We start from the raw sequence: 26,605 nt of genomic DNA, 5'->3' as shown, positions 1-26,605 counted from the left end.
CTGCAGAAACCGATAGGGATCAGGTTTTTCTTTGAGCTGCAGGAATCTATAAAGTGCATGTTTTTTCAAATGCTGGTTTTTCTAAAATGGTTGGTTTGGTTTTACAACTGTATTTATGTTTATTTAATGACCCCGGGGTCAGGCCCGCGGCGCCGTTCGCAGTAAGAACCGCTAAAGGAGAGCAAGGGCTTTTTGTGAGTTAGAAAGTGAGCTTAATGAAAACAGAAGAAGCACTCTGTGCAACTGTTTGAGCTAAAATCAGAACTAGAAACCAAATTTGGACCCATTGAATGTGAACTCGGATTATATATAAAAAAATCAATCATTGACTTCATTTTTAGCTTTCAGCTCAAATCAGATTGGAAAATTCAAATTCGAATTGATAAGAGAGGAATTGTGTGGGTAAAACATTCGGCTGCCAGTCTGGCTTATCAGGCCTTGGTTTGCTTCTAACTGAACAAACAGTGTCTGCATGAAGGACACGGCTGCTCTGTTTACTTCTGCCGCCACTGTTGAAAATTTGCCTCAACTTTTTAATATTTTAAAAAGTGGAAAAAAACAAACAAAACAAAACAAAAAAAACATCTGAGCTGTGATTGTTTAAAATCACAGCCCACGCTGGATTTGCTTCCTTCGCCGTGTGAATCACGCTGTGGGCACGCTAACGGTTCAGCAGCTAAAGAGTTAAAGATGAATCCAGCTATGGGGCACCACCAGCATGCACCGGGTTTCTTATTTTACAACATCTTGACTCCTTGGAAGCAGAAGAAGCCCACACTCTGCAGGCTCACAGAAATAACAGCTGGCTCCCTTCCATAAGCTCCAATAGAGACGAACTCCTCAGTTTCACCGAGAGGCCTCTTTACGTGGGCATCTTTAAACTAAAACCAGTTTAGTTTTCAGCTTTAGACCCAACGAGGATGATCAGATGGCAGCAGCCTGGTGCATTTAGCATCTAGACAAGGTGAAGATTTTTTTTAAGGCATCCTACTGTGTTTTTTTTTTTTTTTTCCCCAGTTAAAAATGTTTAAAGTTGACTAAGTTTGAAAATATGACTAAGTGATTATATCAATATGCGGAACGGTAAAGACAGGAAGTAGTTAGTTTCAGGAAGTAATAATAATTAAAAAAACACCTGACCGCAGTCTATATATGTGTTCACATAATTACCACACTAGGTTGCCATAGAAGTTCTTTAACCCATGTTTGCTTTCACTGTTACTGCTGTATTTAAAAAAACAAAAAACAGAACTGTAATAAACAAACAGTGCTCAGCCTGGTGGGGCACTAATACAGCCTGGCAGCCCACCAGGCTTATAATACACCGAGGGAAACCCTGGATGTGGAAAGGTATGCTGGAAAACAATCTGTGAATGCTGCGGTGTGTTCTGGATGGTGCCTTCAGTTTGGACCAAAATCTTTCAAGAATGTTTCCAATAAAGAATTAAAAAACTTCTGAAGGAGAAGAGTTGTCCAGCTGAATACGTTTAATCATGTTTTCTAGAATATTTTGAATATCATGACGGAGCAGCTCGGTTAGGTCAGTTCTTATTTGTTCTTTTTCTTAGACTTTTGTTCGTCATTTCAACATCTTTCTCCTCAACTTTCTAACCGTAGCGCTAGATGGGAAATTTAAGAAGTTGCAAAAGCAAATGAGGTGGGTTAGCAGTTGGGCAACAGCTGATGACGTCATCTAGGTCATGTTACTGTTCAATATTGTGTCGTCTGACCAGATATTAAGTTGTTACCATGACTGTCGTGACCCAACAGTCTTTAGTCAGAGGCCCGTTTTGATTTGTTGGAAGGCTGACTGCTATCAGAGATCCTTCCTGCTCGCAGCATCGTCATCCTCAGTTACTTTTTGAAGATATTTGGATGATATGAATTACAACAACATTCAGAATATAGAGTATCTTTGGGTTGAATGCAACACACCCACTGTACTATGCAAAGGAATTGCATCCGATTTGAGAAAAGTAGCAAAAAGTTCAAACAGGTTTTAAAGAGTGTCAGAAAGCCTGGAGATATATTCACCTCAAAAGGCCACCTCCAAAAAAATTACGTCAAAGTGTGGCTTCTTAGAAAGAAACTGGAACAAAATGAGGGATGACTCAGCGTAATGCGTCAGAATCCACGCACAGAAAGTTAAAAAGTGCAGCCCATGCTCGACTAGCTTTTGCATCGTGTCATTATGAACGTCCCTGGTCCGTGTTTCCCTCAGGTCACGACAAGCCCGGCCTGTGTCGAGTCTTGGTATCTGTTGTACATGTCGAAACAGAGTTACAGTGTGAAAACATCACCCGCCTCCTCCTGAAATACAAAACTCCACCTGTGAGACGTTCGGGGAGCCACAGGCTGACTTTGCCGCCCGTTTTCTCCGCATATTGTTTGTAGCTTGAACGAACAAAACGCCTTACAGAACCCCGCACAAATATCCAAACTTTTAATTTTTAACTTACATAATATGGGTGTTGAGTGCCAAACAAGTCTCTGTTGTGTATTAAAGGGTTAATCTGTGGAGTTTTGTCTGTCCTTCCAGGTGGATGCTCGGCCCGTGTGGTGACGGTCTCTCCTGGTCCATTAATCAGGGTGGAAGGTCAGCCGGTCTCCATCAGGTGTGACGTCAATGACTATGGAGGACCTAGTGAGCAGGTATTGTCTTGGCATTTATGCTAATTGTTGTTTTTGCTCTGTTAAAAATGATCAACCACATTGATGATGGAAGATTGTTGGGTTATACGAAGAAGCAGGATCAGAAAATGGTGGTTCACTGACTGAAGGTCACTGTTATCCTCCTCTGCCCTGCAGGATTTTGACTGGGAGATGTCCAGGGATGGAAACGAGCCAAGGAGTCGAATCATCTCCACCTTCGAATCCAGTTTCTCGGACCCTTCGTTCAGCAGGCGTGTCGCATCCGGTGACATCTCAGTGGTGCGTCTCCAGGACAATGAGGCGGAGCTAAAGATCGGCGAGGTGAAGCTGACAGACTCCGGTTTCTACCTCTGCCGAACGCCGAGTACCGACCCGACCACCAGCGGCAACTACGACGCTCAGGTCCAACTCAGGGGTAAGATGGGAAGAAATCTGAGTAAAGGCAGCATTTTCCCAATAAACTCTGTCCAAGCATCCCCGTATCATGCTGCTGCCATCACCGTGTTTCACAGTAGGGTTTTCAGAGTACTGGTTTTCTGCCACACATAGCTGTGTTGGTTCATTTAGCAGCTTTCTCCATTCCTCACTAGAGCTTTGCTAACTATCTATTTATATCCTCCTGCACACACACTGTGTGAACGCTGGTTTTAGACAATTACTGGCCTGCACACAGACATAGAGCACACACTCTGGTGGTGGAGAGCAGATGTCAGGTGGGAGTACTTGGCTTGTGTCGAATTAGAACCAGGGAGATGGAGATTTGGAGAGAATCTAAATGACATTGTACGACTGAAAACGTTGGACGAAGCTGTGCCATTCAGCACACTGAGGGTTTATTTTTCCAATTAATTTTTAATTCTGTGTTAGCTAATCATTGCAGCATTTTTGCAACTTAAAAGCATGCAGCTCAGTAAGTTGCAATCACTTTAGATCCATTGCAAGGATTAGAGGTAAGAGTGCTAAATGTTATCAAAGTTAGCAAATATGCTGAATCCCTGAGCGAAATATTAGCTCGGCTATTAGCGGAAATATGGCCACTCTTGTTTCATAGTAACGTTGTCGAGTCTGGTGATAAGTCTAACAAATTTTCATGCTGCATTGCTACGCTAGTGCTGCTTTGCATTGCAAAATATTTATTTTGTGGCTCTGTCATTTTGAAGTAATTAACAAAACTTTTAAGAGTAGGTCAAGAAAGATAAGTCAGGCCCTCTCGCATCACCTGCACAAAAGTTCATCTCAATAAATTTCAATAGCATCAGAGATTTTAGATTCATTGCTCTTTTAGCAAGTATGCTAAATGTTTTCAAAGTTAGCTAAAATGCTAAACTCCTAATCAAAACATTAGCTTGTCTATTAGCGGGTTAGCTGAAGTGTGACCACCGCTTTAACCTTGTTGGTTGTGGTGACTGCGACAGACTGGCGACCTGTCCAGGGTGTACCCCGCCTCTCGCCCGGAACGTGAGCTGGAGATAGGCACCAGCACCCCTCCCGACCCCACTGAGGGACAAGGGTGAAGGAAAATGGATGGATGGATGGATGGATGGATGGTTGTGGTGAAAAAAATCTAGCAAACATTTATGCTACGTTGCTACGCTGGTGCTGCTTTGCAATGCAAAACATTTATTTTGTGACGCTGTCGTTTTGAAGTTATTAATAAATGTTTAAGGGGAGGTCAAGAAAGGTCAGCCAGACCCTTTCACATTATCGAACTCAAACTAAATACGTCAGTCAATGCTGTGTTTGTGTGGCTAGCATTTTTTTTTTTTTTTTTTTTGGGTTTCCTTAATCGTAAAGTTATTATATTATAAAGCCGGCGAATGTAGTTTGATACACTTTGTAATTGTTGTTGATGTTTAAACCGGGTGGGACTCAAAGCTAGACTTTAGCCAAGTCTTACAATTCTGCAGTTTTTGTCTGGTTGTGCTTGTGAGCAAAAGTGCCACTGAGATGAAAGTGAAACTGTGAGGTTAATGTCCTGAAACATAACAGCAGCATGGAAAAGTACCAAACATGAAACTAAAATCACTTCAGCGAAGGTTCATGTTTAATACAGAACAACTCATTTAATTACAGAAAGTGAACTAAAGCAAATCTACCTCAGTTTGTTTGCATTCATTGTAAAGAGGAAGTAGACCATAGCAACAACCTGTTCAGCAACAGTTTACCCTCCTGGGAAAGTACTTTTCTTTTTTTTTTTTTTTTTAACTGATGAATGACATTTGCGACTCAAATTCGATATGATCTCAGCCTGCCTGATCCCAGAGATCAACTGCGACTCTTCCTCATCTGACGGCAAAACGTTGAAAACATAATCGGTATTAATTTGCACATGAGCGCTGATTCTGATTTGAGATAAACTGTGACGAACTGGCTTGAAGCTTGGACCATTAACGAAGTTGACCATGCCGTCTATGCATATTTTCCGCTGTTTCCCCTTGGTTTTAATTGGCTTTCCGTTTCATAATTAAGAACAAGCTTTCTGTTTGGCAACCCAGGCCCCTGAAAACCAAACCCCCCTTCCAGTTCAGTACATTTATTTCCTTTAAAGAAAACAAAAAAAAAAAAACATCTTGCGTGGGAGGAGAAAGACGGGATCTTTCTCGCTCCGAAGCCTACATTTTAAGAGATGAAGTGACGGAGAGCGTAATCAGACAGCAGGTTAGTTATCTCCATAATGCACCATCATGTTCGGCTGCTCTCTGCTTCCCAGCACAGCTCCCCAGACACCTTGTTAAATTTAGACCTGAATTAACAAGGCGGCCGTGTTTGCATGCGAGCGAGCTCGTTGTGTGCATGCTAAGCATATGTATTAGCATTCGCAATGATTTCCACGCAGATACCTGCTCGCGTACTGCAAGTCACGAAGAGTTAGATTTCCACCAGTTGAGGGAGCTGAACACGATCGCGCGTGTGCGATGTTCTCGTTGCTACGCCGAGGATGTTTGGTTATGTAAGAACAAGGGAAGTTTGCTGAGCCTTTTAGGCTAATTTTAATAGGCAGAACAAAACACAGTTATTTGCACCGTCCTTGTTATGTGCAATAGATACTCGTCTCAGTGTAGCAGGTTTCAAAGAGCTCCCCAAACATCAAAATGGATCTTACTATTATTACTATTATTATCTTTTGATGACTAACTTGAGCATCTTTGTCGACTGAAAGGGATTAAGTCTCCAAGTCGAAGCATGCTGGACATTTTGGTGCCAAATTTAGTAAGTGAATTTCCTGTTGCCACTAAAAGAGTACAACAAAGAAAATAAGCTTTTTTTTTTTTTTTTTTTCCTGCTTATTAAGCCTCGTATTTTGTCCTACTCATTCAGAAACTCCAAACTCTTCCAACACCTGATTGGTCTGTCCTTTAGGGACGCTGGTATTGGCTTGATTTCATCGACTCAATTTTTTTTCTTGACTTCCTACAGTTTGTTGAGCTTAGATAATCCTAAAATACTAATTACAGAATCGCCGAAACAAAAAAGCCAAGCTTGACATCCTGATATTTCAAAAATAATAAGATGACGGAAAGATTATCAGGAAAAAACGAGGAGAGGGGCTTGTTTTCTGGTTTAATGAAGCCGTTACATCTGTTTCCTGCTAGACAGCATTGTTTTCTCAAGTTGATGAAGTAACTTGAGAAAACACGTTATTTGTCAGTTTATGATGCTACAGTAAACTCTTGGTTAATATCTTCACAAGCTGATATAACGAAGCTGCAAGGAAGATTAAAATGGACTCCAGAACTTGAGATAAACAGGAATCCCAGTAAATTAAATGCAAAATAAGGTTTTCTCAAGCTAGTAACATAAAAATGACCTTTTATTTGATATTTTTAGATGTTGTATGTTTTTATTGATCACTTTAGTTAAATAGATCTACATAAAGCTGTGTTTTCATTTGGTGATATGAGTTGGACTAAAAAAAAAAAAAAAATCAGAGTGGTGGTCTTTGTTTTTTTTCAAACCGAATGCATCCAAAACAAAGTCTGTCTTATGGGATGTAAATGTGCCATCCGTGTAATTCCAACAATGCACAACTATGTTCTTCTTATTCTGGGCCATCTGCCTCTTGTTGGCCACATTTTCAACATGACTAGAATCGCTTTCCAAACCGGACAAATTTAGAGACGAAGCTCGTGAACACTGGGAGCTGCTAGGACTTTGATGGGGCTAAAATAATGGGCTTTGTTCTCCAATGGAGGAGGTTCAGATTTACGATTTATTCATGTCGGTAACATGCATTGCATGGTTGTTTTTTGCTGTAGAATGCTGTACTTTTGTCACAAGATGTTTGAATAACTCGGATCACGAGACAAAAAAAATCTCCTGTTGTAATAAAACTAAAATGAACGGCTTATCCGTGATTTTGTTCATAACTACCTGCGATACCGTCATATAAGGTGGTGGCAGTATTATGCTTTGGGAATCAGGAAATACCTGATGGACTAAAAACCAGAGTTTTTGAAGGTTTACCTTGAAATGTGCACGTTGCAGTTTCTGTGAATCCACTTTATTCAAAATTTGATGTCAATCTGACAATCATTTATATCAAGGAGCCATTCAGTGATTTTTTTTTTTTCTTGCAGGGTTTGCTTTTTACACATAATCATTTTGTATTTTACTTGCGATTGTTCAAGTGTGATCTACAAATCTTTCTTTTATTAATTTCTTTATCTACAAATCTTTCAACAGTAAAGTATTTAGTAACATACCATTTGGTCTTTTTAAAAATGAAGCTCAGAGGGACGAGAGGTTTTACATTGTTACATCTTCAGACAACCTCTGCAGTCAGATGTTCTCCTTCAAGTTGTTCAGATAGAAAGAAAATGTTATTCTGCTTTTAGCTAATTTTTAGTAAAAGAGAAAAGAACTTAATCTACTTTATGCTCACAAACAACACTCTCAGTCTCCTCAGTGGTCTTGCTATCTATTGCCTCTGCTCAAACTTGTCATGAATGATGTAGCTCTTCACCAACAACTGCTAAAACAGTATTTGACCTAATCCAATTAAAACGTTTATAATGTGTTCATTGTTCTAAAATATATTTCCTATTAAAAGCAGACATGTTGAAACAGGAAATTCTGAAAGACGACTGCGTTCAGATGAGCGATTTAAAATGAGTGACTCATCCCTTTTTGCTTTTGTGCTTGTGACACATTGTGTTAAAAATCTAAACATGTTGGTGGAGCTAATGAAGCAGAGCCTGTGTGCAGACAGGCAAACCCTACTGTGAGGTTACCATTCGGCATTATTAACCCCCCGTATCTCTGCCGCTCGCATTCCGATCCTCAAAGCATCCGTCTGTTCCCTCACTTTTCCCCGTTGTGAAACGATGAGACGTGGATTCAACTGAAAACAGTCATAAAGGGAAGGAAAAAAAAGAAAAGGGACACCCCCGGTTTTTATTTTGGACTCCTCAAAGTGAGTCATGTGGTTGGTTTCAGTAAGAAAATGGTCTCAGTGGTGTCGCAGGCCACTTATCAGAACCTACTCGGACGCCGCCTGATCGTCGCATTTAGCTGTGAATTCAAAACAAAAGAAGTCCGGCATAAAAGAGTTGAGCTAATGCTGTTGTGTGGAAGTGAAAGGGAGAGTTTATTGGGTTACCTGAACACTCCCTGGGCGTGTTTTATGCCACACATGCAATCAGACGTTTAGTGCCTTCTCCTGGAACCGTGTGTTTACTTTGTTTCTGCTTTTAGCAGTGGCCCTGGTTGTATTACCGCAAGTAGATTTACCATCAAAGCTTGAATTATTTATTAATTTTTTTTTTCTTATAAGGCGTGTGAATTGTGTCGGTTAAACCGAAAGCTGCTTAATGGTGTAGAAATGTCTAAAGGTCATCATAGTTTATGAATTCATTGCTCCACCTAGTTAATGTCTCACTAACGGCTGAGACACTGAGTCATAACCCTTCAGCTTAACTTGGTATCTCTACTTGAATTATTTACCAAAGAAATGTTCCTGTTACTTTTGGTGTAATTTTTTTTTTTCTTCTGTGTATTGGATCGCACCGAGACTTATTAAAAAAATAAAATCAAGAGATGCACACAAGTTGTGAATGTCTTGCACTTTCCAATTTAAAAAAAAATTTTTTTTGGTAATATTGTAAATCACCAGAAATACTGGTGCTAATGACTTAAAACAGCATTTTTAATTTTCTGTAGGTGCACAGTGTCAATATATTAGTAGAACAAGCCGTCACTAAAAAAAAAAAGGCATGTAGTTGCAGAAGAAACTTGAGTATCAACCCGAGTGGTTGGGGAATTAGATCATTAGACCGCTCAGTTGGGATAATTTGGCAAGGTAAAAGCCAAATCCGAATGTTATGATCTACAAACGAAATGCGTTGATAAAACCCTGAACAAATCAGTTGCATGAAACATGGTGATGGTAGCATCAAGCTTGAGGAAGATGGATGGAGCTAAATAACCGTGGAGGATGACCTGTTTGGTTGCTCATGGTTGTAAAATGAATTTTCATCGTCTGTTATCTGGTTAGTGTTTGACTCATTCATTCATAAAATCCTGTCTTTCTGTTTTTCCCTCCATTAGTTATCCCCAACACCCTCAAGGTGACCCCCCAGACTCCTCCCCCGGTCGTCCAAGAGGGACACGACCTCACGCTTTCCTGCAGCGCCACGCGAGAACTGACCTTCCCTTCGCTGACCTACCTGTCCATCGCCTGGTTGGTGAAAACCAGCGGCGGCTCTGAGGAAATCCTCACGTTTGGCCCCCAGGGCGACGTCGTCACGGGTCCGAGGTTCACCCGCCGCTATCTTGACGGGGACCTCCGGCTGGTTCCAGGCAGGAACGGCGCGTTTGAGCTGGTGATTTCCAGGGTCACCGCGTCCGACGAAGGGACGTACGCGTGCACGGGGGCCGAATGGACGAGTGAAAGCGGAGGGAAGTGGACAAAGATTGTGGAAAGCTCCAAAGAGATGGGGGCCGTTTCAGTCACACCTACAAGTAAGAAAAACTACCCCGTGTTTGTGTTTTTAAGTCTCTTCTTTTTACCAGTAAACTACCAAGTATGGAGTCTGAAATGGTTCCTTGTTAAAGAGTGAGCTTAGCAGCTGCCTCCTAATCACTGCTTCAGGCTTTAGGCTACATTAGACACAATTTGTGTTAGAATCTCATTCCCAAATGTTGGCAGTCAGACTGCATTGTGGGTAATGTAAGCAGCAGGCTTTAACAAATGGGAAGAATGTGTGAAAAGAAAAGATGCCTGCGACTGCACAACAGATTTTAGAGCACTGTGCTCAGATGAATGCTGTTAGTATCATCAGTTTGCTCTTTTATCACCACTTTTTATGTGGACAATTTAGATGAATTCATTTTATCTGTGGAAAATCTTGAATTTTTAACACCCAATGCTTAGTGTTCAAAACTCTTACATTTTTTTTGTCATGCTACAACAAGTTTCACTGTATTTTATTGAGCTTTTTGTGAGAGAGAGAGCTATATATAAGCAGTGCATGATTGTGAGATCGATGGTTTGACAATCTGTCAGCAGCTCGTAGTTGTGCGGAAATCTGAGAAATGAGAGGACGGATGGAACTAAACACATGTCAACCCTGATGGAAAACCTGTTGGAGGGAAAGTCTGGAGAACAGGGCGGAGGTGCACCGTCCATCAGCGAGAACTGTTGTAAACATACAGCCAGAGCTAGACACTAAAAACAAACCAAAACTCCACTTTTCACACTTTATTAAAGACATCTTTGTTAAATTTCCTTCAAAGTTATACTCTACTTTCTCTTAGTCTATCATAAAATCTCAAAAACGTACAAAGTATTTTGTGGATGTAAGAAGATTTGAAAAAGTAGAATATTTTTGCAAGCCCCTGTGTCCATTATCCTTAAAAATGTATAAGAAAAAGAAAAGTTCTTCTGAAGCATGGAGAACTCTGTGTTGTTTGTCGAAAGCGGTAAATCCAGTAACCGTATCTTTTTTGTTGACTCTGGTGTCTGCTGCTCAGCCCAGAACTAATCTATCTGCTGGGATTGTAAGATGCCGGCGTTAACACAAGGTATCCTCAGATTGTTTCTCTGTGAGGTGAAGGCGAGTGTTGAAGGAACACAAAGAAAGGGAAAGTTAATTTGTAACTTGCTTGAATGGCGTGTAGAATCAATCTGTGTCAAATGGCACTTCATCAAAAAAAAAGAAAAAAAAAAGAGTGACTCATTGCATCCGTTGCTCATAAGCCCAATTGCCTTGTGGAGGAAATCAATTCCTGCCGGTCTGTGCCTTGATGCTCTGCGCTTTATTGCACTCCCTGGGCTCCGTTTGTCCTTCGCCTCAAATCTGAATACCTTTTAGTTCTGTCGCTTAAAACGGATCAAAGCTGGTTGGCAAGCCCGCCTTCAAAGGACGTCTTTAAATGAAAACTCTTCAGAGTGAGGCTCGTGTGTCGTCAAGACATCGCCGCAACAGATAGTTTTCAGATCCGGGCTGTTCGCTTTGGGGTCGCCACGCGAAGGAGCGACTCTTTGTGCCGACGAGTCGGAAGACAAGAAGTGTGAGAAGAGCGAGCGGGCGTGGGAGAGTTCCAGGCCCGTTGTGTGGCTCTCTTTGTTTTAGAGGGATCCTCTTCACCGAACCTCTCTCTACTCTCCATCTTGCTCTCTCCCAGGAGGTTCATGACCCTAAACTGGCCCTCGTTCTGCCTTATCCCGTCTACACAGAGGCCCCGCTAGACACAGTCATTCACTGAAGTTGCTGTGGAGACCATATCTTCTATCTCTCTAGGTTACCATATCCTCTGAAGTGCTGTAGAGCGCCCAGTGGTTCCTAATGAAACCAAACATGAACTGCACAACCAGGTCTAGGACTCGAGTCATTGTGGCCAAGTCACTTCGTATTGACTTACTGGCTTTGGTAAAGAGGATGAGAAAAGTCAAACAGAGTCTGCTTTGTCCCTTTTGTCCTCCTCCAGACACCACACAGAGACTCCTTCCCGTTTTACTTGTGTTGACGTTGCTACTAGAGATAATATTCAAACCGTTGATCCTATTGATGGTGTAAAGATACACGGGAAAGACTGACGTTTTTAATATACTTGCCCATTTTTTTTTTTTTTTTAATCATCGAATGGGACTGTAAATGTCATCTCGAGCATCTCTGCTGAAAGAACGCCATGGGAAAGAGAGAGTCTGCCTTTCACCCTTCAGTTCCCAGTTTGATATGTTGCTCTATTTTTAAAGATTAAGTTTAGTCTTTTATTTTCTATATAGTTTCTCTCAAACACTTATGATCAAATAGACTCCTAAAATGAAACAGAATTTTCCACTATTCCATCATTTGGACACCCTCTAAATGAAATTAGTGTTATGCTAGCCACTCAGCTAGCTTATTGGCTACAGGCTCAGCTACCATAACAAAGAGCCTCCTGAAATTTTACTTGCTTTCGGATAAGGATTATATTTATAAACTTTAGTACCATTTTTTTCAAAAACTGGTCCAACTAAAATGTGAATTCAGAGCTTTAGTCGTTCAGCTGGACACACAGTTAGCATAATGCTAATTTTCATGTTTGAGCACTATGCTAGCGAGCCAAGCTATTGTAAGGTTTAGGTTTGTAGCATTTCATTGGAATCAAAAATGTTTACAAATTTTCCCTTTTTTTTCAAGAACCAAAACATTGCAAAGTTAGCATGTTTTTTTTTCACCTGTTATGCAAAAAATAAAAAAACTGTGTATGTGTGTATATATATATATAATATATATATGTATGTTTTGTGCAACTTTAATCTGGATCCTGTGCTTTTCTTCTGTCTCAAGATCGTTCCCTCAATGTGAAAGCATCATCTTCACCTTCCTCGCAATCCTCCACTTCACTGCTTCTGTCTCCTGGCAACACGCTGACCCTCCTCTGCCACGTCTCTGCCGACAACCTGGACGTCCTCTCCTTGGAGGTGACCTGGCTGGCCGACGATGGCGAAATCATCACCGTGAACCGCAGCGGCGTGGTGAGGGCCAACTCGGTCTCGAAACGAGGCGAGGCGAGCCTGGAGAAGACCGGAGACAGCGACTACAGGTTGGCGGTCAGGGGCGTGAGCAGCAGGGACGGCGGGGTCTATACCTGCCGGGTTCAAGCCTTTATTGAGGAAGGACGTGTCACAGGAGGAGGAGCAGGGCGGTGGCACATGGTGGCAGAGAAGACCTCCAACCCCGTGACTGTGAAGGTCTCCGAAGTCAGTAAGTAAATCCACAGCATGTTTTTAACCACTGTTATAAGATGACTGAATGACGAGCTTCATACACTATATAAAAAGATACAAAACCAATTCAAACTTGGAATGGGCCAAAATTCCAGTAAAGAAGGATACTTAAAATGTTTGATGGAGTTTAGATTTACAGTGACTGTTAATAAAGTCTAATAAAATATTTAAAATGCCCATCTCTAGTATTCTGACGGTTGCATAATTTCGGTAATCCCTAAGGTCCTGAAACTGGAAAAGTTTAGTCCTATTTAATGCCAGAAAGGGGGGGGAGTGTTGCATATCTTTTTATACAGTGCAAGCAATCTGCTTTCAGTTATATGTGCTGCTACATTTTGTTTCCGAAACAAGGAATGAATGTAAACGCAAGGTTGTATGTTTCAGGAAGTGCTCTTACGCAGTATCTCACCCCAAAATGCTGTTAGAAATGATGATAAAATTGTGTTTATTAATGTATTCTGGAAGTGCTTCTCTCGTCTGAGTCCTCAAGCTAGATGAATATTTAATAAGCTGCACAGCTTGATTTTTTTTATTTTTTTTAAATATTTTTTTTTTTTGGTGGGGGCTTTAAATTAGAGCAACAGAGTTGATTGCTCTACGGTGTTGCCGTGGAAGTCACTGCACTTTAATTTGCCGGTCAACGTCGAGATTCAAGATCACTTCTAAGATTACCACTCTGTTCACGTGTAAACCAGCGAGAGTACAGTAACTCCATATTGTTTTGTGTGCGGACTTGCCGCATACGAGCTGCGTGCGACTGTGGAATCTCAAGGGGAAACTCTTTAATCCTCCAGTCACCCTGTCGACTCCTGCTGCGAGGACGATTGATTAGTCATGGCTTTCCTGCTGTCTGCTACCTCTGGGTGAGCTGTTGCTGTGTGCGGCGGCGCGCGCGCGCCGATGCTCTGATCCTGCCTTCGAGAGCGGTGATGTCAAACACGGTCGACGCAGCAATCAATTACCAGCGTGGTGGGTGGTCCCACTGTCTGTGGCAGTTTCGCGTTTCAGTTTTCATTCCTTCTGTTTGAATCCTAACGTTATACTGATTCAATTTTTTTTTTCTCCTCTCTTTACACCAAGAAGTGGCTTTCTGGCAAGGTTATGCGCGGGGGCAATTAGTTAGTGGAATTAGCTTTATTATCCCCGGCTAAATATGCAAAATGAGAGAAACAAGATCATCATTCAAACTTAATTTCAAGGTTGTTTTGTAATTGGACTTTTAACCACTCGTTGGGAGAAGAGGAACTCCGTGAATAAATAGACTTTTGAGGAACTTTAACATGAGCACAGTTCGCAGACTTAGCTTTAGCTGCTAGCTAGCCAGTTTGGAATAAATTGCAAAAAAAATTCATAATCAACTCTTGTGTGGAATATTCTCTCTGAGCTGTCAGCTTGTCATGAGGCATACAGCCGTAGTCTTCAGTCAGAAGCTCCTTCAGATTTTCTGCAACACTGACTGCTACCAGAGATCTTTTAATTAAATTTTCCTTTGGGTTATATAAAGTTTTTTTTTTTTTTGTTTGTTTTTTTTTATTGAATTGACTCCAAAGCACCAAACTTATGTGGCTGCAAAACAAGCCCACATCATCATCCCTCCACTACCATGCATGACAGCAGGTAAATGGTGTATGCCCAAACAAATGCTGTATTAATTTAGACATTATAACCAAATTTTATTCACTTGTGAACAGTAAAGTGCATTTAATTGCATTCCATCTTAAACCCTTAGCTTTTAAGATTAATTTTCTTTTTTCAGTCTGTGGTTTTACTTCCTCTTGTGGCTACCTATAATCATAATTGCAGACTATAAATGAAAAAGTTCTGCAATACTGAAACTAAAGTGGTCAGAGTTAAAGTATAAACAGAAAATAAATGTTTATTTCATCCGGGCTGTTGAGCCAATATTAGATTTAGTAGAAATGAACGTTTTGATGCCAAAGAGAATTCAGAAATATCAAAACAGCTGCTCCTGCATTCCTGACAAATTCCCAGTCCCCTCATCTAAAAAAAATAAATTGACTTTAATGAAGAAATCTTACTCACCATAATCACTCCTTTCAGCCTGGCTGCCTCGCTGCATTTTACTGGTTTTGGGGAATTCTCGCCGGCTAGACGTTAGCTCTCACTTTGTTATCGTTGGGAAATGGAATTAGTCTTTTTGGTCTCCGTCTCATTTGGGTGAAGCGCCTGGCCTGGAGAGAATAAAACTATATTTATGGTGTCCGGTTTGTTTTGTTTTTTCTTTGTGTGTGTGTGTGTGTGTGTGCTTCTTGGCTTCAGTATTGTCAGATCAGATCAAAACGCCTCATATTTTCCCTCAGTGGAATTTTGGGTGAATCGGTTGCCAGATACCGCCGACATCAAAAGGAAACTGGGAAATTTATGCTTCATGGTCACTCAGGCAACATGTCATTGAGCAGTGAATCTGTGCACGTCAGATTGGTGGTGTTCGTGCTGTTTATTTTTATTTTTTTTTTGCTTTACTGATTATTGATTATGATCATTAAATCTGGATGTTCAAAGCACTTTTTAAAACAATCCAAAGTAACTATTTGAGCTGCAGAAGCCTTTTTTTTTCTCCCTTGTATGTCAGACAACATGGGCGATCTTCATTTGCTTCAGTGGACATTGTCTGACCATGACCCTGTTTCCAATTCAATGGTTTTCTTTCATTGGTCCATTTTTTTTTTTTGTTGGTAAAATTGGATCGCTGCAGGCTGGGAAAATCTAACATGAGCTTGCAGACGTGCTGACCCAGTCGTCCATCCGTCACGTTTTGCATATTTTAAGAGTTGTGTTAGTTTGCCCTTTTTTCTGTTTCCAACGTTATAATTAATACAGTCAAAATCAATGACTAATCTGTTTTTTTGTTTTTTCTTAGTTTTTTCCTTTATAATAAAAGTTTCCTGTTGTACCTGGTGTACTTTCAATTTGCAAAAAAAAATCTATTCACATCTGTTTCATATCTTCCCTGCAATAAAATATTTATTAACACCCTGAGAAACTTCTTTGTTCATCGATAAAAATAGCCTCGTAAAGTTCACAAAGTTGGATAAACGAAACAAACTCAAAGCTTCAGTTTGAGACAATTTGTGAAAAATACTCACAACTTCTCATATTTTCTTTTACAAAACCCAGTTTTAATCACAAAATCTCAGTTTTGGTGAAGTGGCTTGAAGTAGCTTTACAGTAATAGTAATAAGTCTGGATTTAACGGCATGTTTTCAACTTCTGCTTTTCCAGTGGATGAATGTTGGATTTGGAAATTTGAGCAACAATTTGAAAAAAATGACACAAATTTCCCTTAAACTCTTGCAGGATATTTACACAAATGTTTTGCCACAGCCATTCAGAATACCAGTAGAGCCCTTCGAAGGATGTATTTTCTTCAAAGCGCCTGAAAAAGTAAGGAAAAACGCAAAACAACAATGCAGACAACTGATTGGCTACCTTTTGTGATGTCGCCAGAGGAATGTGTGAATGGAAGCTTGATTTTGGATTATATAATGACTTAATGCAAAAATAGTCGCACAAAAAATAAAAACTGAACATGAGACTGTTCTATGTGTGACAAACTGCATCTAAAGTAAGTTTGGTTGAACTTATTTATTTATCTATTTATTTTTTACGGTAAACTCTTGACTGGTAGCTTTAACACCATTCAGCATGAATGTCATGTTGGTTGCATCTTGTTCCCCTTTTAGAGTAATTTAAGAAACGCCAGCGGCTGACACGTCCAATCATTAAACACAAACATTTTATTAAAACCACCCTGTCTCTGTGGACGAAGCTGTGTGTGTGTGTGTGTCTGCCGGCTCTACCACATTCTGTGCTGTATGTCAGCGGGAGCCGTTAGTTAAAATAACAGCATCCTCTTCTCCGTACCCAGAAGATTCCTCCAAGCCTTCAGGTTCCGTGTTGCATTTCGAAATACCAGCCGGGCTTTCTGGGTGCAGCCGCCATCCAAAGTCGGTTCGCATGAGGGGCGAAGCCGACATATCAAACGGCACCATCACAGTCATTTGGGCTCAATCTCGCCGTTAATGCATAGCTGCATGCACGAGTGTGTCTGCGGGGTTCGAGTAGTTTGGTTCCTGCAGAGTAAATGCCACATACACTGCCTTCTGTGTGCCCCTCATACTGAGGGTAACCTCTTACATTTTAGCCTGAGGGCTCGCATTCCTTCATACTTCACCCCAAACACACACGCACACAGACACACACACCAAGGAATCACTACTTCTAATTGACCAAATATTGCATATTAGATGAAACACTCTGCGTGTCAACCAGTCCACACACACACACACACACCAAGGAATCACTACTTCTAATTGACCAAATATTGCATATTAGATGAAACACTCTGCGTGTCAACCAGTCACTTCCTGTTCTGCTGATCCGAAGCTTGAAAAGTTTCTTCCCCTTTTTGTTCTTGTAATGATTGGCTCAGGGCACGGCCCTTCCAGGGAGTGCAGGAAGACTTGGAGAACTAGTTTAGGAGGTCCCCTTTGGCAGAAACACACACATGCGTGCGCAAACCCTGGGCTGTGCCTCCCCCAGCGAAGCGTGTTGTGTCAGCTGGAGTTATTCTCATGTCACTTCAAAACGGGCAGCTTAAGTTTTATATGGACTTTTGCTGTTGTTGTTTTTTCAGTGAATGTACAGTGTCTTGCAAAACTTTTTGCACCGATTTAAACTTTTCTACATTTTTGTAGGAAAGTATGTATTTTTATTTTTTTTGGGCAGCAGTGCTAGCAAAAAGCGGTGCGATGATGTGCATCAAGGTTGGTTGGCTCACACAAGGGATTTAGACGTTTAAACTGGAACAGTGCGTCATGCCAAAAGCGCCGAGTTGGCGCATTTTATACGCATGTCTTTGCTTAGCCACCGCTGTTCCAAGAGCAGAGATGCAGCATAGTTTGGTTAACCAATTTGGTAACACTTTATTTGAAGGGGGGTGAATAAGACTGTCATGACACTGTCATAAACATGACATAACACCTGTCATGAACATGAATAAGCCTTCATGAATATTTATGACTGTTGTCATAAAGCGTCATTCGGTAAATTATGACACTTTTAATACAAAGTTGACATTATTCAAAATGTCTTTGTTATGACAACTTGACATTAACCAAGAAATCATTACTGATATAAATTTGTTATAAAAGTATTACTGATTGCACTTTAAAAATTAGGTAACTTTATGTTATTAAAGGTAAAGTTTAAACGGTAATGGTTTATTGGTTAATGTCAAGTTGTCATAACAAAGACATTTTGAATAATGTCAACTTTGTATTAAGAGTCATAATTTACCGAATGACACTTTATGACAACAGTCATAAATATTAATGAAGACTTATTCATGTTCATGACATGTGTTATGTCATGTTTATTAAAGTGTCATGACAGTCTTATTCACCCCCCTTCAAATAAAGTGTTACCACCAGTTTGAACAAGTCTTTGAAGTGTAACAGACCACCAGGTGGGAAATTTGTACAGATGGAAAACTGAAAAATCTGTTTTTGTTTTTGTCTGAAAGTAGAAAAAAAACTCGTATTTGCTTCAGAAACATTTTCCCCCAGTTTCTTTATCATTTTAGTTCATTCTCCTTTTAAATCCTTTTTTTTGTTTTTTAATAGAACAAAAACAACTTAGCGAGCGTCTGATGGTAAAGATGTTTCCCCGCTCCGCTGGCATGCATTCGTATTCATCTTCCTTTACTCCCCCCCCCTGAATAAAATCCATCCTAATTAGCAAATAGTCCATCTTTGTAGTTTAATCTGTGGAATTTAATGACAAGAACTGCAAAGTACCGCCGCTGCCTGCACACACTCTGCTCGTGTTTGTTTAGTGTCTCCTGCGGTGAAGCCAACAACTTGCAGTTGGACTAGTGTGTTTGCGTTGTGGCGCACAGCTGTGCAGGAGGTCAAAGTTCAACCAGGAAGTTGAATGTTGAATGTTTTTTGCAGACTCTTATTTTGTTTACTCTTGTTTTTGGTTGAATAGTTTTCTCTAATCTTGCAGGGTTAGGTAAGGAGTTAATGTTTTTCCTGCCCGTGTTCCGGCTTGTTTGACACGTGTTTCCAAACAGACAGGTGTCCGCATGCTTGCAGCATTTCGCTTTCTGGCATCGGCAGTTGAAAGGAATGTGATCGCAGGCCATTTCAGAGGAACGCTTTCGGCTCTTCTTATCTTCACATGAAGCTTTCACTGCATGCAGGATTGCAGCTCTGCAGCTCAGCCAGCCGTTGCGTTCTCATCGCAGTGGCGTTTATTAAAAAATGAGTGTGCGCAGGTTCAGCTTCTTGGGACAACAGCTTGCATCAGATTAACAAATATGTTACAACTCAAAAAGCGCTCTGAGGAAAATGTGAGTTGAAATGACTCTGCTGGCTTTATTGGAGGGTGGTTCAGCCCCCGTTTGAGGTCACAGCACCCTTCTTCTCTGTTGGAAGTGCTACCAACAAAGAAGAGAGTCGGTGTCCGCCGGCTGACGTTATAAAGTGTAAATATTTGAAATATTACAAAAAAAAAGAAATGGACAGCTGTTTTTGCTAGTAAGCTGACCTCATTTGTCTTTACACCTCTTATGATAAATTTTAATTTGAATATTTTAGAAACGAGCCTTTTCTACCTCAAGAGTCGAAGACTGAGAACAGATTTTAGCAGATAATAGTCCATAATCATAGTGCTCGTCAATGATCTCCTGCTTAGTAACTGAGTTTTTATTTAAGATATTGGTGGGAAATTATGAATTATTTATGCTGGGAGTGGAGGAGATGTCGGACTGTGTGAGAGAAAGGAATGTCTATTATTGAAACACAAACGGTAATTTTGAGTCCACTGTTCCCTGGTTGGAACAGTGGACTCAGATGAGACGTTGCCTCTGAATTAATCCAGAATAATGTTTTTTAATTGATACTACATACTACTGGTAAAGTTAAACGCATAAAATAAATGTTTATTGTTACGGGGATAAAGGATTAAAAAAAAAAGTCAAACTGAACAAGTTTATATCTGTGTGGCACGATGCAATATTAGTGCTTAGAATGCAATTTGGAACAAGGACAAATAAAGTCTAGAATGATATATTTTCATAAAAATGTTGGTACTGTAATGTCTGTTAAATGGCTCCTTTGTGTCACTGTACTATAAATACTGCAGAAAAAAACCCCAAAGTTGTCTTTTGCTGAAATTTGTCTTTTTGTAACATTAAACTATCATTTTGGTCACATTTTATGCAGATGACACTGTTACTTGACAATAAAATGAACTTAATCCAGCTGATTGTCGAAGTCGATGGCTAAACGCCTTTTAGCTGAGAATGAGTTTAACTTTATTTCACTCAGGATTAGCTGTGGAAACCACTTAAGATGCTTCACGTAGTTTCCTGAACTCGGTGAAAATTTATCCTTCAGTCAAAGTTCAAGCAGCTGAATCCCGACTTCTCTCTCGGCTGCAGGCCTGCGGTTTTTGAAATCTAAGCTTTCACCCTGTTTGGCGCCCGTCTGTCCTCCTGAAACACCTTCGCTCTTCCGCGTGCCGTTTGTCTGTGTGAAATGAATATTTGATAGATCTCCACATTCTTCCCGTCGCATCTTACAGCTGTCTCTACGAGTCAGGAGTGAAATGTATCAAACGTTCGAGCTTTAGAGCGAATGCGATTTAACATTTCGGCTGCTTTCAAAGTGGCGAGAGATCAATATTTAATTTTTTTTTTTAAATGTCAAGTGAAATGTAAACCTGCAGATCTCCGCGGGGTTGGATATCTGTGTTTCGCGTGGCTTGTGTTCATCTCTTCGATGAGGGTCAGCCCGTTCTTTCCTGTTCGTCCTTGGAGACGCGCTGCGTCTTAACAGACAGCAGGAATGACTCAACCGGCTTTTTTCCCCCTCTATCGGTTTCTACGTCACACACACACACACACAAAAGCCCACACAAGGCGGTGAAACCGGATCGTCTCTTGTGCCTATTCCTCGGTTTGGGTTAGTGCACTCCTCTGCTCTTCCTTCAACAGTTGAGAGCTCAAATCCCAGCCCAGCTCAACAACGAGAGTCAGCGTGACGCTGATCACGGGTTCCCTCCCCGTCTCCTTTGTGATGATAGGAGTGTTGCTACGATGGCAGGCGGCCCACCTGTAAGCGAGCCGGAGCGGGGAAGAAAAGGCTAACGGATTCCGGTAAAAGTCCAGGGTCACGCCTCCTGAACAAACATTCAAACCCGATTAATATGAGAATACAAACACATGGGCGTGGGTCGATTTTGAAGCCGTTTATTGAGAAGTTGAGGGAAATCGTAAAACTTTTCTTCTTTAGCCCCTTTAAGCCGTCAGTCAGCCGTGTGTGCCGACCACTTATCCAATGGAGGAGGGAAAAACAAATTGTACTTTTTAAAAAACAAATCCCGTTTCAAAAACCAAATGATCACCATAAGCAAGGTAATTACAGGGTCTGCTGTTGAAACGGAGAGCCTCCTCCAGGCAGGAAGATTATCTGGCTTAGAGAGACCACAACTGTCAAAACATGAGCTTTTGGTTCTGCTGTTGGTGACACAAGAGCAGGAGATTATGAAATGTTGATCTGTAGGGTGTCTACAGTCTGGAAAAGTGTGAACAGGATTCCAGTCTTCCAGACCTGGATACGTTTGGGAAAACAAATGTGGGAAAATATTTGACTTTCCAGATTTGCTATTTCATAGCCAAACATTGTTGACTGGCTCCATTTCACACCCAGAAGCCAAACAGTTTTGTACCCATATGTATTTGTCTTCCTAGTTTAGCATTTTATTGAAATTGCAAAGAGACATAATCCTCAAAAATGTCCAGATCTCTTCATTTAAATTTATCTTGCATTATTTTAAGAGGAATTTGTGGTCGTTTTGTTCCCCGGTTGGAACAATGGACTCAGATGAGACGTTGCCTCTGAATTAATCCAGAATAACTTTGATTTTCCAGTTGCAGATCCTGGTTTCATCCCAAGTAGACTGAGCAGATTCCAGAAAAATCCTCTGATTGATGGATGACGCAAAACAGTCTGTAGCAGATGGCTTGTTTTTGGACTTGTTCCAAAATAATAATAAAGAAGAAACGAAAGTGAAAATGCTGAAGCGATCAAATGACCCGCAGCTTTCACACTTCTAATGTAAACATGGAGGTAAACCATTATGATTTATGGTTTTATCTCACTAGGACCTTTTTATAGTGTTGAAATACAAAGTTCTTCAGAAAATCGATCATCTCATTAATGGTTTCAAATCTTTCTGTCCTTTATTAGGTGTTTATACAATGTTCAATTGGTGTTAAAAGGTTTAAAGGGTACAAAGAGTATCCTCTTATCCTCTATGCTGTTCTACCACCCACAGCCTGAACTGTTGGTACAAAGCAGGACAGATGCAGGGTTTCATGTCTATTCCCAATACTGACCTCAACAGCTGAATCTGAGACTTACCGGACCAGGCCATGTTTTTCCAATCTGTTACGGTTCCGTTTCAATTGTCCAGAGTGAATCATACACTCAGCTTCCGTTTTTTTTTTTTTTTTCTTTTTTTGCTACTCCACAGAACGTCCTAGTCGCCCCGGGCCGAGCCGTGCGTCTTGCAGGTGTGGTCAGTTTGTTCAGTTGAAGCTGGAGATAAATGGGCATTTTGTGCACTGAGCATCCAAACCTGGCAACGCAAGACTCAACATCCGCCGCCGTGCAGCTTAGTTAAATAAGGCAAGGCTTCGGCGCGTGTGAGAGGGGCGCGTGGCTAATTGGCGGAGAAGCTTCTCACATACTCATTGATCAAAGTGTGTGTGTGTGTTTCAGAGCAGATGGTGACAGTGCATGAGTCAGTGTGTGTGTGTGTGTGACGTCCAACTGACTTCACCCGCGCCGCTAGCTGTGCCAAACTCACACTGGTGCACCTGTATTTATAGCTTTGATCTGTGTGTGTTTACTGACTTGTACCTGATGTGGTAAAGCTGGTTTATGTCAAGTCCCCCCCTTCTTTTGCTACTGTGTGTGTGTGTGTGTGTACTGTATATACATACACACCGTGTGTTTCAGTGGAGACCATGGTGTGTGTTTCCTGCTCATTGACGTGTAAAGCTGCAATCTGGATGTCTGGCTGTGAGGACCTGCCTCACCACCCACACACACTCACTATTAACGCTGCGATACACACCTCTTCTCGCGCAGTTAACTGTGTTACTTCAGGTCTATTTATGGTCCTCTGGCTCAGACAGCCGGCTCTACTTTAGCCTGACACCAACTAAATTAAAAAAAAAAAAAAAAAAAAAAACAGGAATCACTTTGCATTCACAGGCTGATGTTGAACTGCTGTAAAATGACAAAACGCTGGCATGTCGGACAGAGGAGGGAAGATCTGCCGCTGTGGGTGAAGCACGGGAACTCTGGTTGTTATCAGGTTGGAGTGTCACCCTATCAGGTTCCTTCCTTCAATTAAATTTCAGCCTGGTTGGCAACAGGACCATAAAACACACTCCACATAGTCCTGAGAGTTGGAGAGAAGATGGATCTTTCTGAAGCACAACTTGCCCCTAAATAAAATTGCTGTACATCGGGAAAAGTAGGGATAAAGCATCAACAAATTTGCGTTGTCAATAATTTCTTTAACATAGCAACTTGACTAGAACCAGTCATTAACCTGCTAGAGCGAGACTCGACAATAGAAAAGAGGTGACATTGGCTGAGTTGTAACAAACGCCACTTAAAGAGTGGGATCTCGTCTCACAGTAAGTAGCGCGTGACCAACGTAAGGAGTTAGATGTCAGGCTTTTGCGTGGTTCTCCTATGCACTGTCTTGTTTCTTCTCCTGTTATGGTGTATCTATGCCTTTTTACATGCAAGCATAATGTGACGGAGCTCTTTTTTTTCCTTCCTCACTCTTTTCTCCACAGAGCCGAACTTCACGCTGACCCTGGAAGCCGCCACGAAGCCCCAGAAGACGGGCGAACCCATAGAGCTCTCCTGTGACGTGACCAACATCTCCCAGCTGCCACCAGGGGGCAGACTGGGTGTCAGCTGGGAGTACATCAGCCTTCCTGGTACTGCACTGTAATTACCTTTTTCCTTTTAAGCTGAAAACTCTGTTCAAGGTGGATTTATTGATTCTGTCCAATCACTAATAGATAAGGTGACAAATGCGTCGCCTCCGAAGCTCATTGGCTCCTTGGACGCCAACGGCAACCTGGAGTCGAATTCGGCGTACAAAGACAGGCTGGACAGCGGAGTGTTGGTTCTGAGCAGAGTCCAACCCAACACGTTCAAACTGCGGTTTCTCCGCACACAGGTAAGAAGTTAATCACCACAACCAGAGGATCCGCCAACGTAGCACTAAGTTCAATCCTGTTAAAAAGACGTTTTATCCCTTTGCAGAAGATCGACATGGGCCAGTATGTGTGCACCGTCTCTGCCTGGAGCGTTACCAGCCAGGGGAAAATGGTGAATGCCGCCGAGTACAAAAGCTCGCCGCTGACCATACAGTGGGAAACCAAGAGTAAGCCAGCTTCAGAACGCCGCCTTACATCCACTTTTATGACCATTTTAATTGATTTAAACAAAAAAAAAACCGTCTGGGATCTCAAACCGAGAAGTCGAGGTTGTTCTTTTGTTTAGCTTAATGGCTGCAGATTAAATCCTGGGCACTTCTGGTTCAAAGAGTTTTAACGTCTGCAGCTTGGAGAAGCCTTGAGTGCTTTAGATGAAATGATTGAAAATGCCAAAGTAACATCAGTGAACAGTAGCATTTTGAGCTTCAGCTCCGATTTTGTAACTGTAGTTTCCAGACTTCACAAAGAAATCCCACAAAAGACAACTTGTTGTCTCAGCTCCTCACACACAATACACGCACACATTTACTTCCTGTCCGCCGAGAACTTTCTGACCTCGGCTTATCTAATCGGGCCATGATGTCATCACATTTTCTAGTCTTCCTACGTTGGTGCCGGTTTTAGAAAATAAAAGCCAAGGTTCCTACGTAGCCTGTAAAAGTCTGGAGTTTCATTTCAGGATTGTCCAGGTGTGGAGAAGTTTGGAAAATGGAAGTATGGGTACAAAAAGTATTTTGAGACTCTTTGTTTTTTTTTAACCCATCACATCGCTTCCTTGAACACTTGGGTCTTTGCTTCCTTCCTCTCATTCCGCAATCATTTTTCTTTTCCTTCCTTCCTTCTGTCTGTCCATCTTATTTAATGTCCTCCTTCATTCCTCCCTGTCTTCCTTCCCTACTTGTGCCCTTTCTATCCTTCCATGTGTCCTACCTCACTTGCTTCATGTTCTTTCATCTCTCCCTTAAATTTTCGCTTCCTTATCTCCTTCCTTCTGTTTGTCTATCCTTCCTTCCATTCTGTTTCTCCTTGCGTTCTTGTTCATTTCTGCCTTCTTGTCTTTAGTACATCCTTACATCCTTGTATCTGTCCTTCCTTGCATTCTTTGTCTTTCCTTTCTGTATCCTTTCTCCATTCCTTCTGCGTACTTTTTTTCCTAACTTGTATCTTTTTATCCTTCCTTCCATAAGCATCCTATTGTAGAAATATCCTCCATAAAGTCATGATGAACTGGAGTATTAAAGTGTTAATCTCAAGTCTTTACAAACCCAAGAAACGTTGTGTTGTGACCCCTTCTAAGGTTGATTTAATGTCGTCTTGCGTTTTTTTAGGCCCCACTGTCAAAGTCGCAGCCAAAACCATTCGTAGCGTCTCAGTGGGCGGAGCTACCTTTGAGATGACATGCTCCGCCATCACCGAGAACATCGGCGACTGGATCGGCTTTGCCGTGCAGATCCAATCACAGAGCGGCACAGAAGCCATCAAAACAATCATGTCCCTCAGCCCCGACAATGTGGTGCAGGTCACTGACCCATCTAGGAGGTACACACACCGTCCCTCACCTTAAACCACACTCCGAAGTTTGACTCTAACGTCCTTTGACCTGCTCCCACAGGGACAGTCTGGTTCTTGCCAAAACCGGCGCGAGAGAGTTCAACTTCCGCCTGGAGGGCGTCCAGCCGTCAGACAAAGGGAACTACTGGTGCGACGTCACGGCTTTCACCAAACAGCTGCCAGATCAGTCCTGGACCACTGCCGCCACGGGGAATTCCAACAGAATCACCATCAACTTTCAAGAAAACGGTACGTCCACATGCTTCTTCTTTCTTCTTTTTTTTTTTTTTACTTAGCGTTTATCTGTTCATCTTGATGCCTTCTATTGTCGTCGAAAAGTAGATTTATTTAAAATTATCAAGTTCAAAAACTTCAACTTCTCGATTAATTTCACACAAACTGAAGTAGTTCAAGCATTTATTGCTGTTAATTTAGAAGATAAACACAACCTAAGTTTTACAGACAATTACATAAAACCAGTTAATAAAAATGAACATTTCTGCAGAAATGATGCCGGCTTCAGTGTGGATCCTTGCATATTGGTGGAAAGTTTAGTGGAAGAAAAAACTCTGCTAGCAAAAATCTGCACAAGCATCTTGGATTTTCGTGACGCAAAAATCCCGAAGCCAAATCCGATATCAAGATAAACAAGACTTGATGTGCTGCTGTTATTTATCTAATCTTGGAGACTTTTTTAGCAATTTATGAAGCAGAATTTGTTTTAAGTTGTTTAAAGGAGAATCACATTTAATTTTAAAGCAGATAAAGCACAAAAACAGAACCACCATCTGCTCACTGGCTCATCACAAACCGACTCCTGCTCCTCTGACCCGCTCATTTTTTCAAATTAA

General features: G+C 41.4%; 1 protein-coding gene across 1 annotated transcript in view; it reads left to right on the top strand.

The window, feature by feature from the left end:
• Positions 1 to 26,605, top strand: part of ptgfrnb (prostaglandin F2 receptor inhibitor b) — a 51,480-nt gene that overhangs the window by 2,540 nt on the left and 22,335 nt on the right. Inside the window, exons 2-10 of the mRNA XM_007572228.2 lie at positions 2,540 to 2,652; positions 2,809 to 3,067; positions 9,199 to 9,612; positions 12,426 to 12,842; positions 23,772 to 23,918; positions 24,003 to 24,163; positions 24,250 to 24,370; positions 25,532 to 25,742; positions 25,816 to 26,003. Of these exons, the coding sequence (XP_007572290.1) occupies positions 2,540 to 2,652; positions 2,809 to 3,067; positions 9,199 to 9,612; positions 12,426 to 12,842; positions 23,772 to 23,918; positions 24,003 to 24,163; positions 24,250 to 24,370; positions 25,532 to 25,742; positions 25,816 to 26,003 (2,031 nt within the window). The remainder of the gene's footprint in view (positions 1 to 2,539; positions 2,653 to 2,808; positions 3,068 to 9,198; positions 9,613 to 12,425; positions 12,843 to 23,771; positions 23,919 to 24,002; positions 24,164 to 24,249; positions 24,371 to 25,531; positions 25,743 to 25,815; positions 26,004 to 26,605) is intronic.

Source organism: Poecilia formosa, unplaced genomic scaffold (genome assembly GCF_000485575.1).
Source record: "Poecilia formosa unplaced genomic scaffold, Poecilia_formosa-5.1.2 Scaffold297, whole genome shotgun sequence".
NCBI lineage: Eukaryota > Metazoa > Chordata > Actinopteri > Cyprinodontiformes > Poeciliidae > Poecilia > Poecilia formosa.
This window is presented reverse-complemented; position numbering and strand designations above follow the sequence as displayed.